The 14,697-nt window shown below is 41.9% G+C and overlaps 1 protein-coding gene across 1 annotated transcript in view; it reads left to right on the top strand.

The window, feature by feature from the left end:
- Pde7b (phosphodiesterase 7B) overlaps positions 1-14,697 on the top strand; it is a 302,172-nt gene that overhangs the window by 78,278 nt on the left and 209,197 nt on the right. Inside the window, exon 2 of the mRNA XM_055599417.1 lies at positions 12,514-12,574. Coding sequence (XP_055455392.1) covers positions 12,514-12,574 — 61 coding nt within the window. The remainder of the gene's footprint in view (positions 1-12,513; positions 12,575-14,697) is intronic.

The raw sequence follows: 14,697 nt of genomic DNA, 5'->3' as shown, positions 1-14,697 counted from the left end.
AAGCACACACATATATACACATACAGACACACAAGCACACACGTATACATATATACATACACACATATACACATACACACAAACACACATATGTACACACATATGTACACAAACAAACATATACATACACATACACACATGTACACATGCTTATACAATACACACAAACATACACCATACATATACATACGTACAAATACACATACACACACATACATATACATACACACAAATACACACACAAAATCTTTTTTTTTCTGTTGAGTTCCACCATCTTGTAGCTGTTAATATGACCAGCATGTGATGATGAACGGGTTGGTGTGTTTTTGAGCCAGCCCTTATGTTCAGTCTACTGAGCAGTGTTCACTGAGTGTGTAAGATGCTGTGGACTTTCATCTGGTGTTGGAGATAATTTAGAGAAAACTCCCTCCTCAGTGATGAGGAGAGCCAAGATGAGCTGTCTTTCAAGTGTTGCTTTTGTCAAAGCGTGTGGCAGGGTTAAATGTGTAATGTCAAGGCAGAGTATAACTATTTGCAAAATATCCAATATTTCATGATCACTCGGAGCTCATGAAAGCATTCCGTCGTTTCTCTACCATACTGGATTTTTCAGCTCTAGCTGGGGCCTGATTGCAAGCAGAATTTATAGATATCTCTGCTTCAGGCCAAATCTGTGTCTCGGAGCTGTCCTTATGGGATGGCCAATATGATTGGACCAGTAATCGCTTTTTGATTGTCGACGGGAACGTCTGAGACTTTGGCCTCCTGCATAGTTACACAACAAGCCCTCTTCCCTGTGGAAAAGCCTGTGTGTGTCCCTTTGTGGCTCAGAGGTCCTGTGTTCACATGTTGGCTTGATGTTCTGGAAGTCATTTTCTCTAGGGCTGGCTTATTTAGTGCCAAGCACTGGTTTGAATTTCTTTTAAAACTGTAAGTATATAGGATTACATTTAATTGTTGGTTTATGTACAGAAACATTGTGGTACTGGGCTGCAAGGAGCCCGTTATAACTACTCCTTTGTCCTGAGTAAATATTCATTCAGTTGCAGTCTGGACGGGGTCCCACGAGTCTCTGAATCGTGACGCCTCTGCAAAGATTTGGGGATATTGCTGATATTATCTAGTAAGCTTCTGCCATCTGCAAAGCCTCATAAAGTAGCTTGAAAATTGCAGAGTAAATAAAGAAAGTCGAGGTCTGGAGCTAAGACACTCTGGCCAGATAGACGGCTGGAGCACAGAAATTATGAATACACATTTGTTGTGTAGCAATTGTCAGTTCTTATTTATTGGCACCAGAGGGAAGACAGAAAGGTGGGGATTCCAGATGCTCACTGTGTTGGTGCTCCAGGGCAGCAGAGACACCCTCTGAGGAGCAGCTACATGTTCTGCCGGGGATGGGCAAACACATGGAGTGCCATTACGGTTCCCATCTCCATCTCTCTGTCTCTGTCTCTCTCTATCTGTTTCTCTTTGTGTCTTTCTGTCTCTCTTTCTTGGTCTCTCTCTCTCTCTTTCTCTCTGTCTCTCTGTCTCTCTGTCTCTCTCTCTCTCTCGATAATAAGTGAGTAAAGGAACAGTTTGCCTGAAATACAACATGCTCTTTTATAAGTTCTTGAAGAAGAACTGCCTTTCTAAGGACTAACGATGCAGTTCTGTTCCCTGGCCCTATTTGTCCTGTCTTCTGGGGTCCATGTTTGACTTTGATCCCTCTGTTCAGCCTCAGTCTTTACCCTATGCATGATTTTGAAGGCTGTGGTCTTCATGCTACATTCATGCTAGACATGAAACTCTAAAAAACATTCTCACTTCTATGCTCTCCTATTTTTAAAGACTATGTACATTTACTAAACTTAAAAAAAAAAGAAGTCTGACTGTGAACCCTTTGGGAATGTATCAGAAGGGGAGAGCTGTTCTGGAGTCACTGCCAAGGTTTGCTGATTGTCACAACTATGAGTGTTAAGGATGGCAAGGATAATGTCATAGACTTCAATAATAAGATGATGCCACAGTCAACAGGACATTTTCCTGCCCAAAAGCGTGTCAATAACAGGACAATAGCTTTGGTCAGCAAGCATGGCTGTTATACGGCACTCTCTTTGGGAACACCCTCCTGCCTGGAGCAGAAGGTCTGTGACTTAACAGCGACTTCATTAAGTGGAGTCCTCCACGGTCTGGACAGTCCTGCCACCTTCACTTCTTCAATTACCTTTAGATTTTTGCATCTATAATTAGGTTGCTTCGAATAAACACCTTCCCAGTTTATCTTATGATTCAGTCTCAACTGAGAAGTAGCTTAGCATTGCTCCTTCTCTCCTTTTTCTTTATGCAATCTTTTAGAAGTCTTTCCATGCCCATCAGGATACAGCCAACTTGACTGCCTGTGAAGGTCATTTAGATCCTTTACAACACGTAGGTCCTTCACCCTTTCTCAAGGGCAAGGACAAGGATACGTGAGGAAGATGGCCAACTCCAACCATTCCCCACCCACCGCTGCTCTATGGACCTTTAGCTTCACAGGTTTTCCTCCTCTGAGCTCGTGTTCTCCTTCATGACAGGAGCGAAATGCGTTTCCTCACCAGCCCGGTGACTGATGAAGGAACTGTACTCCGCCAGTCACGCACTGGACCACCAAGGGAGTGTACACTACACTTCCCTCTTTTCCTCCGCAGACTCATGTTCACAAAGGCCACGTTGCATATCGTAGAGTAGATGAGCTGCTTGTCCACTGACTTACTTTTCTACTGGTGACAAAACACAACTCATCAAAGAAAGCATTTAGTGTGGGCAGCTCATGGTTCCAGAGAGTGAAAGTACATGATTCCCACAGTGGCAAGCGTGGCAGAGGGCAGGCAGGCCTGACACTGAAGCAGCAGCCGAGAGCTCACCTCTGACCCGGAAGAACAGGGAAGAGAGACGATGCTAATTAGAATAGATGCAGGCTTTTGAAGACCTCAGCCTTCCCCAGTCCCAGTGACACACCTCATTCAACAAGGCCACACCTCTCAGTCAGTCCCTACCAGTTTCATCAGCTGGGGACCACGGATTCCAATACATGAGCCTATGGGACCATTTTCACTCTAACTACCACATATGTCATTATCAGGGCGAGCACTCTCCTCCCCTCGCCTCCACAATGAGACTCAAACACAGAAGCCAAAGGGCGCACAGAGCACACAACCAATAAAGCCCGGGTTTGGGATTTGAACCTCAACGGGCTAAGCGGTTCTCGTTACATTTGCTTATCTGTCCTCCTATCATTCTTGCTGTTTCTTCCACTGTTTCTCAACTTCACCTTTAACAATTCACTCTGTCCACATTCAACATTTATGGCTGCGGCTGGTTATCAGCCCTTGGGGGTCTAAGATGATAAATAAAAGGTGAGACAGTGTTGCAAAAGTCTTGGGTGTTTCACTGTTCAGATTTGCGGTTTGTGGATTTGAATCTGAATATACGGTATTTTTCAGGGCTCCTATCGGGATTCTTCCCGCAACAGCTGCACCCAGATGTCTACTCGGTTGCAATAGCTGGATACGCTTGAGACCTCCTAGCTATGCTTCAGGCCACCGATCTTCAGGTGCAGTTTTGCTAGAATTATGCTTGCCTAGAGGCTAGAGTCGTGTCATTGACATGGTGAAAGCAGCAGTTTTCAGTGTCGGTGCATGCCAGCTTCCGACCCTGTGTGCCATCTGACCCTGGCATCTCCCTGAAGGAGGTCTAACAGAAGGACGCGGCCATTCTGCTGTCTGCTACTGCCTGGGGTCAGAATGACAAAACAGTTCATTCTGGACATTTGCTTAGTAACTTGATATTCTCTCTCTCTCTCTCTCTCTCTCTCTCTCTCTCTCTCTCCCCATCCCCGGCTGAAAGCAGGTTTTCCAAGTTTTGGTTCTTAATAAGTAGTTTTTAAACATTTAAAAATAGGGGTCTGTAATAAAATGCAGAGCAGCTCTCTGGAGATGGCTGCTGCTGGCCATTCTCTAATAGAAAGCATACGCCATTGAGCTAACATTTTGTTCTTTGACTGAAGGAAAAAACAAAGCTGTTAAAAGCAGGTAGGCTCATTTCCCAATAGCAATGACATTAATATTTTTCAAGTCACTCCTGACCATAGCTAATTAGAGCTTTTGGAGAGACGGCCCTTCCTGAGGGTCACGCCAGGTTAGGTAGACCACAGAGTTGCTCTTGGCAATTGGCAACAATGGATTTGTTAAGAATTTCTGCTTGGCTTTGGGTGATTATCTGATTTTTTTTCTCTCTCTCCCTTTTGCTGTTGTGTCTCTTATTTTGACTGGCTGAGGTTGGGTTGGACCACGAGGCCAGGATCCAAAAGCAATGCCAGCTTGTCGCTGGAGATCTGCACTGACAGATTGTTGAAAACTTATTAGTCTGACGTTTTAACAGCCTGCAATAGGATGAAATCTGCTGTTTCGCTGGAAAAGCTTAAGGAAGGAAAACACAAGCCTGGAATGAAATCTGCCCTAGTTCCAAATCTGTCGGCCTCTGGTACCAAAGTGCTGAGGGCTGCCACAGAATTGGGAGATGAAGGCCTGGCTGCGCCACCCACGCAGTAGGTGGGGCTGAGCAAAACGCTGTGGACTTGAGCCACTGTAAAGAAGGAGACCCTGAAAACATATCTTCCTGGAGCAGGGAAGCTGCCATGCCTCCACACAAGGTGCTAATGGCTTCCACAGTAGTGGCAGTCTGCCTTGAATAAGCTTTGCACTGGGTGGCTGGAGAGCCCTTGAGGCTATAACCATTCAGTGAAATAATTCAAGAAAAATGGACTAAGGGACACCTCAGGCTCCAGTACCTTCTTTGAGGTAAAAATAGGCAAAAAGATTGCAGGCAATACCATTGGTGAGCGATATCTGATGCCATTAAATTATAATTGCTTATTACAAAATGAAAGGAATTCATTAAGTTCCCACGCTCCAGAAGCAAGCCTTCCTCCCAGCTCAGAACAGCTTTCAATTCAGTACAACTTTGCTGCAGTCTCACTCATGGCTACTCATTTCATTAAGCCCTCTACTGAGACGCACCACAGTTTGACCCCAGTCTTTGGAGACTATGCATCTGATTCTACAAGCTTTGCTCAGGCTTCTTCCCCTGTGATGGGGGCCGGGGGGGTCGAATCTCTGGATAGCTAACTCTTTATTACCTTCCAGGTCTGGCCACAGGCTCACCTCTTTTCCTGAAGTGAAGCCTTTTCTGACAGCCCATCAAGGTTGGGTGCCATAACCGAGGCCGCTCCTCACTATGGATATTCTGATGTCCTAAGAGGACAAGACATAGGTACCCACATTCACAAGGCAGTGCTTGCACAAACTTGGCACTCTACCAATGTCTTATACTCATATTCATTTATTCATTCACTTATTTGGGAGACACTAATGGGTTCCAAACTCCCAACCCTTGTACCCCCTTTTAGGAGTTCAGTCTCCATGGAAGGCATGCTTCATGAATGTTCTTCAGACTTTAAGACCTGTCTGCTCCACACCTGCCTTCTATGGACCAGACATTAATGAGTACCATTCTGTTCTCTGCTTTGGGAAACTGTGAGATGGGAAGCAAACCAGAATTGCCTAGGGTTTATAGTTTGTTGGTTTCTTTGCTTGTTTGTGGTGCGGAGCACTGAACCCAGAGCCTCAACCTCTTAGGTAGGGGCTCTGCCAGCTGAGCTACTTCATCACCTCTTTTAAGTTTTTGAGATAGGGCCTTGCCATTGCTGTTCCCCCTGACCTTGAATATTCAGTGTAGCCAGGGTTGGTCTCTAGACTGTGATCCTCCTCCTGCCTCTGTCTCTTTGAACTTTGAGATGGCAGGGATTTGCTGCCACAACAAGTTAGGAAACCCCTTTCGAAATACCTTTCAGGTCAGATTCGAGCCCTCATCACCCCATTGCAGCTGCATAAAGTGTGGCTGTAACTAGATGGCAGCACTTCCTAAACTCATCAACACGAATGACCAGCCAGCATACCTCCTCTCATGCTGACCCATTATGTACCCCCAAGCTGCGTTCAAGAGTTGTTGTCCCTTCATTACATAAACGCCGCGAGTGAGCATCATGTAGCAGTCACCACCCTAGAGATGTGGGAATCTGGGGAATGGGTAAATAAAGCAGACGTGAGCCCAAGTACTCACGTGGGCATCTGCCTCATGTATACGCTCACTCTATATGGCAGACTTGCAGGATGGGTGTGTTTAGACACGGACTGGTTGCTGGAGTGAAGGCTTCAGCCTCTGAAGGAGCATTGGCCCCTCCAAATTGCCTCTGTTGCTCCTTTGGGACAGAGGAGATACATTTCTCTTTCCACCAAAGTCCAGCAACTTCCCAACGGTCTGATCATGGTTAGTTTTTTAACTGGGGAAACTCAGCTTTGATGTTTGTTTGTTTGTTTGTTTGTTTTTCTAAAATGAGCCTGGTCTATGTTGAGGGTTTGTTTTATTTTGTTTGGTTTGTGAGTGTTCCAAACATGGTCATAGAGATGTTGGGGTTTTCTACAGTAACATTCAATATTCAGTCACTGGCTTTACGGATTTCAGGAAGCTGTTGTGCCAAACGTTTTGTGAGCCCTGGATCACCGCCACCTGCTGTGTTCCTAAAGTCAACAATTCAGTGGTGCCTGCCCATTCTCCAGTCTCCCAGCTGTGGTCCAGCAGCCTACTGAGCTCATGGCCGGCTGAGCCAGTTTGCAGTCATTTGTGGAGGCTCAGGCTGTAGCCAGATCATCCAGTGATTTTTACAAACACTCAATTCCCTTAATTTAACTATTCTAAAAACAAGAAAACTATAAATATGGGAGGACAAGAATCAGAGAATCACGACCTTCAGTTATTTTCTGACAGAATTTAACAGTATAGTCTTGCAGTAAACTGTTACTCCATTGACGCTGACTGGAGGGACCTGAACCACACTGAGGAGCGCCATCTTCAGTGCTTGGCTGCTGCCCCTCCCTTCTGAGATACGAAGATACTTTCTCTAGATAGAAGAGTTACTGAAGGCTGCTGAGAGGTTTCTACATCCCAGTGATAGCAAGCATCAGAAAAGTAAAAAGACGCATGAAAACTTACTTGAAACAAGAAAAAAAATGTATTAGTTGGCTTAAGAAAATGATGAGTTAAAAACTGAGAACAAAATATGAACCTGTCACTGCAAGTAATGATTTCTAGTGAGTGTATTACTGGTATTTTAATAGTGTCACATCAGATATAATTTTTCTTTAAGAAAAAGAAACTTTTTGAAAACATAAATGTGTTTTCTATAATTACTGCTAATGTCAATTTCACAACTACGAGAAATATAATGAAAAAATACAAATTATTTAAGAGACATATTTTATTGTATACTTTACTGGAATACACAATTTTAGTTAGTGGAAATTAAAAGTTTTAACTTTAAAATAATATCGGCTTTAAAGTTGAGACTTTTTCTGTGCTGTTCCTTTTTAGTTGAGGAAAGAAACATTACAAAAATAATGCTTTGAAATATGTACAGTTGTTACTAAATTAAGCTAATTAGCAGATATATTGCCTCGCACACCATGTTTTATGTGTGGTGAGAACACAAAATATATACTCTTGGCAATTTGCAAGTGTATGTTACATTGTCATGACTGTTATTGCATGTGGTACATAGGATACTTGATCTTCTTCTCCCTGTTCAGGTGAAACCTTGAAGCCATTGACCCCCTCCCTTCTGGCCACCAGGGACCACTCTTCTATGCTCTGCTTCCATGAATTCAGCTTTTTCAGATTGCACATATAAGGGAGATCATATGATATTTGTTTTTCTGTATCCAGTATATTTCATTTAGCACAACGCCCTCCTATTCATCTGCATTGTGGCAAAGGATAAGATTACCTCCCTCCCTTCTCTGGGTAAATAATACTCTATTTTGGAAAATGTCTCACTGTCTTTAGGCATCCAACCATTGACATACATCCCATATTGTGGCTATTGTGAATAATAGATGCAGTATTTTAATATTTCACTGAACAAAAGTCAAATTTTAAACTTAATATGTAAAACCCTTAACTAATACTAATTGGAAAACAGCTTACAAAATGTTGACCTAAAATTCCAGGTACATCTTTATCTTTCATCCTGAAAAATACTATAGGAATTAATACAGAATGTTAATTAATGAGTTTAAAGTTTATTCTTAATTTTATTTCGCAGTCTTGCCCATGACGTTTTAATATAGTTCTTCCTTGCTTATACGGAATTAAAACTTAATTTGAAATGATTCTATGACGCAGATAACATCACCTTAACTTCACAGCTAGGGGACCAGGTTTGACCTCCGATGAGAGAAGAGACAAGACGGGTGGCAACGGGCTTTGAAATCGGGTCAGTCTGGCTAGAGCCCGAGCTCTCTGGCGAAAAGCCAGCAGCTAATGAGCGTGTAGAGGGAGCGCCTGCAGACATCGTCTACATAGCCGGTGCAGTGAGGAATGACAAAGTAGCCAGGATCTGGAATGCGCAAATCTTGGTTAGGCATCGGTTGTCTACACCAACTCCCGTTCACTGGAGAGAGAGTTCTCCAGCGAGTGTTCTTGGCTCCGCCTCAAACCTCTACCGTTGCAGGAGCGTAATGAGCATTTGAAATGGTAGCTGGACAACACTTAGAGCAATGGCCAGCCCCCTAACTCAATAGATGTTAGCAAAGCAATAAATGTTTAGTCCACCCCTAAGAGTTCTCAGGGGTCTGGCATATAAGAGCACTGAGGGTAGAATGAGGCCTGTGGAGATAATGTGCTTACACTCATACGTCCCCATGAAGCATAGTCTATGTGCCTCAAAGAGAAAAAGCATGTGCTAGGGGAATTTCTTTATTGCTACCATGGCTCCAACATCTTGGTTTGGTATCGCAGTGACTATGCCTGGGTATTTATGGAGAGTTTTCACTGGAATTGTTGGGCAGGAACAAGACAATCTTGCTATTTCAGACACAGAAAATGAAACAAAGATGGACTATCTAAGAATTAGGCAGAATTTTGATGATCAAAACCAGAGGTCATCCAGGATCAAGTTGCCCAGATGGGGAGTCCCAACAAACATGACTTGAAGAAGGCTGCAGACCTCACAACCCAGCAAGACACAGACAGGGCCTTTCCCCGTGACAGAGCCTACAGTTTTCTGAGAGTCAGAGTCGGAGATGGTGACTGTGGCTTAGCCTAAGTAATCTCCTACAGTAGGTCATCACGGTGAGCAGGACCCTGGCAGTGATGACCTGGTAAACAATGCTGTGTGTCAATGAGAAAAGGCATTGGAAAGAATGTGGTCTGTGACATCACAGTCCCTTCTGGGCACTGTCGTTTTTAAACTTTAAAAACTACCACCAGGTAATTTTTGAAAAACCAAAGCAACTAAAGAGCTAGCTAGCTAAAGGTGCCACGGCCATCGTCCAGATTGTCGTGAAAATAAGGACAGGGAAGCAGGAGGCCTCATCCTCATAGGAAGGGTCACAGCACCTGCCCACTGCTGCTTGGTAATGAGCTTGTCTGTCAGAGAACCCAGGCAGGCTATGGCTGTCAGGGAATGCGTGCTTCTGGAGAGTTTCCGACGTTCCCCCCAGCTTGATCCTGACAGCCCAGCATACACCTCGGGCTTTCCTTAGCATATCATAGTCATGCGATGTTATGTAACCTCTACCCACAATGCAACAGAAGTCCCCAAAATGAAAGAAGAACACCTATCCCTTGGCAGCGTACATAGGCGCTTTGTCATTAACCCAGAGAAGATGCTGATAGAGAGTTATCCTGCTGAGAAGCTGAAAACATTTCAGAAATCTCTGACCTTTCACCTAAAAATAATGATTAACTCTTTGGGGTTGTAAACATACCACGTTAAAAGGCAGGTGATGCAGAAAATAGATCCTGGCAATTTTAAAGGGCTTAACCTCTGTCAAAACACAAACAAAACAGGAACAAACAGTGAGATCAGACTGCATGGGTCATTAATCCACACATTTGCTCCATGGCCTAACTTGGCGGCACATTTCAGCATCTCCATGTTACCTCCAAGGAGATGAAGCATGGAGAGATTAAATGGCATGATACAGGTCAGCAGATGGCTCAGGATCTGAACTCTCCATCTCCAATTCTGTACCCTCTTACCTTCAGAATCTAGTGACCTCCTGAAGCCTTCGACTGTCCCCAGCCTCTCTCTTCCACATTCTACCTCTTGACTTCCTTTCCCAAGTCTGAACCCTCTAACCATCTTCTACTTAATGTAGATGAACCTAAAAACTGGTTTCACCCAGCTGAGAATTCCACGGTCAACTGTGAAGGATTTTTGAGTTCTTTTTCCTCCAGGGGAATGAAGTTGACCAAGCTGTGAACTTTGAAAGAGAAAAACAGATTCCACCATTATAGCATCAGCGTTCTTCAGAGCGAAGAAAAACAGCTGGGCACTGTGGCTCATCCTCTAAGCCCAGCACCCAGGAGGTAGAGGCAGGTGAGCCTCTGCGAGTTGAGGGCCAGCCTGATCTACACAGAGAGTTCTAGGCCAGGCCAGACCTAGAGCTAAATAGTGAAGCTTATTTAAAAAAATTAAAGGGAAATAATTTAGTAAGTGATAAAAACAAGTTATCAACTAATGGCCTCTCTGAGACCTCATTGGACAGAGGGCCACTTGGTATTGGGAACATTGGAGATTGCCAATACACTCTTGTCATGTTCCATGTATAAGCAAGTTTAAAGAATAATTTAAGGATTAGATAATCATAGAAAAAGTTGGTAACCTTGTACGCCCTCCGGCATATTGTCTCTCTAATCTCTCCTCCATACCGTATATTTGATGTCTCATTTGTTATTCAGTTCGTGTTTTGCTTTTTCAGTAAATTAATGTATTCAAAAGGAATGGTGCTATTTTGGATGTTTTCATCTTCACAATATGGGGAGCTCTTTTTACCGTGTGTGTGTGTGTGTGTGTGTGTGTGTGTGTGTGTGTGTGTGTGTGTGTGTGTGTGTATGAAGTGTGTATGAAGCATGTGTGTAGACACTGAAGGACAACTTCGGGTGTTGGCCCTAACTTTCCACCATGTTTTGAGACAGGGTCTCATAGTTCACCACTGCGCATGCCTGGCTAGCTGGCCCACAGGCTTCTGGGTACTCTGCTGTTTTTACCTCCCAACCCACATTATAGATGCATGCTACTGTGCCTGGCTTTACGTGGGTTCTAGGGATTCAAGCTTAGATATTCATTCTTGAACTGCAACTGCTTCCCGCCGCTGAGTTATCTCCCCAATTCTGTTATATATTTTTATGACTTCAGTATAAGTTTTGTGTGATTTGAAAATTATGTATGTTTGTTATTCCATAATGGACTATTATGTATTTTATATACATATTTTGTATGTTATATATGCTTTTTGAGTTTATGAAGCCCTATTTCGTTTTTAATTGTAGGAATCGACTAATAGATGGCATTTCTCTTTTCTAAGCAGAACACATATGTTGTATGTGAAAATTACTCTGGTTAAAATTCTACAAAATCACTTGCTCTATTACAATGTATGAACTTTTCAACTTTGCTAGATTTTACCAACAATTTTACTAATCTGCAGCGATTATATTATACTCTAGCCCCAAAACTATAAAAGGAAAGCTTCACATTCGTCTGCATTTTTAAAAATATTTAGTATTTCCAGACTTCTACATTTTGTCAAATCAGTGAGTTTTTAAAAGCTCTTTATCTTAAGTATAATTTATTTATTCCCAAGTTGGTACAGTTTAATGTATTTTCTGTGTTTACTGATCATTCAGATTTTCTCTTTATGAATTACTTGATGTGTCCTTTATTCATTTTTCTCAAATTATTTATGTTCTCATTGTTTTAGGTAGTTCATTTATATACATAGATACTAATCCCATTTGCCAGCCATACTCATGCAAAAGTGGCCTGCTTTAAATAATGGATTGGATTTCTATGGTTTGCCTTGCACAAAAGTTTTGAAATGCAAATTAAAACTAGGCTATAAGCCTGAAAGTTATCACTCCCTGAGTCTATGCGCTCAGGAAAGCTCTGCACTGCTTTTTCATTTCCTTATTTGTCCTTTTCCTGATCTCAGAAAGCTTAGCATTGGCCACTCAGCTTCAATAATGTCTATGTCTGTGTGTAGAATAAGTAGATCAGAATAATGTCAGTGCTGAACAAGGACCAACTCTGAGAGTGCTTGGCCTTGGGTTATGCAGCCTGGTAACTGGCTGCTTCCCTGAGATGAAAAACTGTCAGAAACCAGGTTCATTCCAAGCCATGGCTTCTCATGGGAGCACAGAACTAGCTGTTGGCACAGCCACGATGCACATTGCAGCAGCTGATCCCAGACTGACCTCTCAGAGACTTTTCTCCCAAGAAAGTCTCTCTTTATGACAGAAGTGTCTAGGCCCAGGCAACTAGAGAAAACAAACGCAGAATAACATCATGATGGTATCAGTTGCATGAATATATTGGCTTGAGAATTCTCACTTGAAATCTTGAAGTAACTAAGTCTGTATTTCTATTTACAGAGGTGTGGCGAAATCTTGTTTGAGAACCCTGATCAGAATGTCAAATGTGTTTGCATGCTAGGTAAGAAATCTTCTTGTTTCAAATGTATTAAGCATGTTGATATCATGTGTGGTTGCTGTTGGTTTGGTATCTTACTGACTGCCTCTCGTTCCATTATAAAGGCTTGTCAGTATGCTTTTGAGCTTATAAGCACCTATAATATATTTCTGGAGCACTAGACAATGAAAAAGGGATTTATCTCAGCAGTGCTCAGTAAGTAAAAGAATGGGCCCATTCTTTTAGTGTTTCTTGGATCATCAGGATAGAATGCAATTGAGTGCTTCGTATTAAAAAATAATAACTGTGATTAAAATGCAAGAAGAATCTCATTGTCATTTCTAAGCCTGTGGTTATAATATAAATAATAAAACTTTTTTGTATTACAACAGTACAAATGGCCCTCATTTATAGGACCTGGGAGGAGTATATATTTGAACTAATCAGAAGTAAACACAATTACCTACAATACATCTGCCTCCAAATAGCAATAATATAATGAATAATCTTTTTACCTTATGAGATAATATAGCATTAACTCATTTACAGACTCAATAATATGTACAGTCCAGGTAAGGAAGAAAGTCAGTAGTGTTTTCCTCACTATAGGTTAGAAACAAATACAGCAAGTGTGAGTGACACACTAACTATGTCAGAAACAGGCCAAACATGGGAAGGTTCTAAACTGTACAATCTTAAGGCTACTGTAAGCAACTGAAGTATGCCCATGAGTCTTGCATTAATTTTAATGTAATATTTACAGCAGCAAGGGCAACTGAATAATCTCACCAATTTTATTTGCATAATAGTTCATACTTGTCCATTCTAACCTTAAGCTATGTTCATAAACAAAAAGTATTCATGTTAGCATCAGTCATTTCCTAGATTATTTTTTAAGATGACACAAAAATAAACACAGCAAGACAGAGACATGAGAAGATCTCAGTCAGCCATAATTCAAGACAATAACCAAACAAATGACCAAAGGCTACTCGTGATTTAAGAACAAACATGAAACAGATACCACATTTGTCTTCTTTCTTATTCTCTTGTACTGTTATTAAATAGAGAGTTTCTATACTTAAACTCTCATATGTTTTGAATTAAGATGAAAGCTTATAAGTCTACTGGAAACAGAACATTTTTCTAGAAGCATGTAAGCAATGATTATAGCATGCCTCTGCATACTAATTTCAGCTATCCAGTACTCATTTTTACACTTTACAAATACCTCAAAGCACTAATTGCCCAAGATATTAGTTATAATGATAGATAAAAGAGAGAATGATAGGTAGGTAGATAGGTAGAGATAGATGATGATAGATACATAGATGATAGAGAGATAGAGAGAGATGATAGATACATGTAAATGTTGTTTTTATTTCCTCAGATAAGGGGATGAAATGAGAGCTGTTCCCAAACCTTTCTAATTCTTTTTGAATTCTGACTGGTTGGTTCAACTCAGCTATTCTGGCCCAAACTCCTCTCTGTGCTGACTGATTCAAACTGGCTTCTCTTGGCTTCTGACTGAATTGCTCTGTTTGGCCTCAAACTAATATTGGCAATATATTTAAGTCTTCTGGCTCCTTCTCATTCTCTGACTCATTCTCTCTTCATCTGTGTCTAACTTGTTCTCCCTGCAACCTCTCTCTGTAAAACTGCCCCAGAAAAACAAGAAGCTCTCAGCAAAAAGCTTCTCTGTGAAAACAAAACAACAACAAAAACCCTCTTATCTCTGCCTGCCCGTCTCTTAAGTAGTCCTTCTTTTCTGTCCTGTTGTCATGAGAGTTGGGTGTATCCTATCTCTGACTCATTCTGTCAAATCTCTGTCTAATTCATCACTTTGCTTCTCAATTAGACATAACTTCCAAACATGGCTGCTACCTTCTATAAACTAACCTTACCTTCACTGTTTGGGATTAAAGGTGTATACTAAAGGCGTGTCTGTATTCCGGCCACATCATACTGTAATCTAGAGTGCTTCTGCATTCCAGCCAGATCACACAGACCTAGAAGGTCTTTGGATGTGATTCCTTGCTAGAGCAGCTATGTTGCTGGATTAAAATTCCTCTCTATATATAAATGTGTAGAGTTATAGATGATAGATAGATAGATAGATAGATAGATAGATAGATAGATAGATAGAT

This window comes from Psammomys obesus, unplaced genomic scaffold, assembly GCF_907164565.1.
Source record: "Psammomys obesus unplaced genomic scaffold, mPsaObe1.curated_primary_1811, whole genome shotgun sequence".
Taxonomy (NCBI): domain Eukaryota; kingdom Metazoa; phylum Chordata; class Mammalia; order Rodentia; family Muridae; genus Psammomys; species Psammomys obesus.
This window is presented reverse-complemented; position numbering and strand designations above follow the sequence as displayed.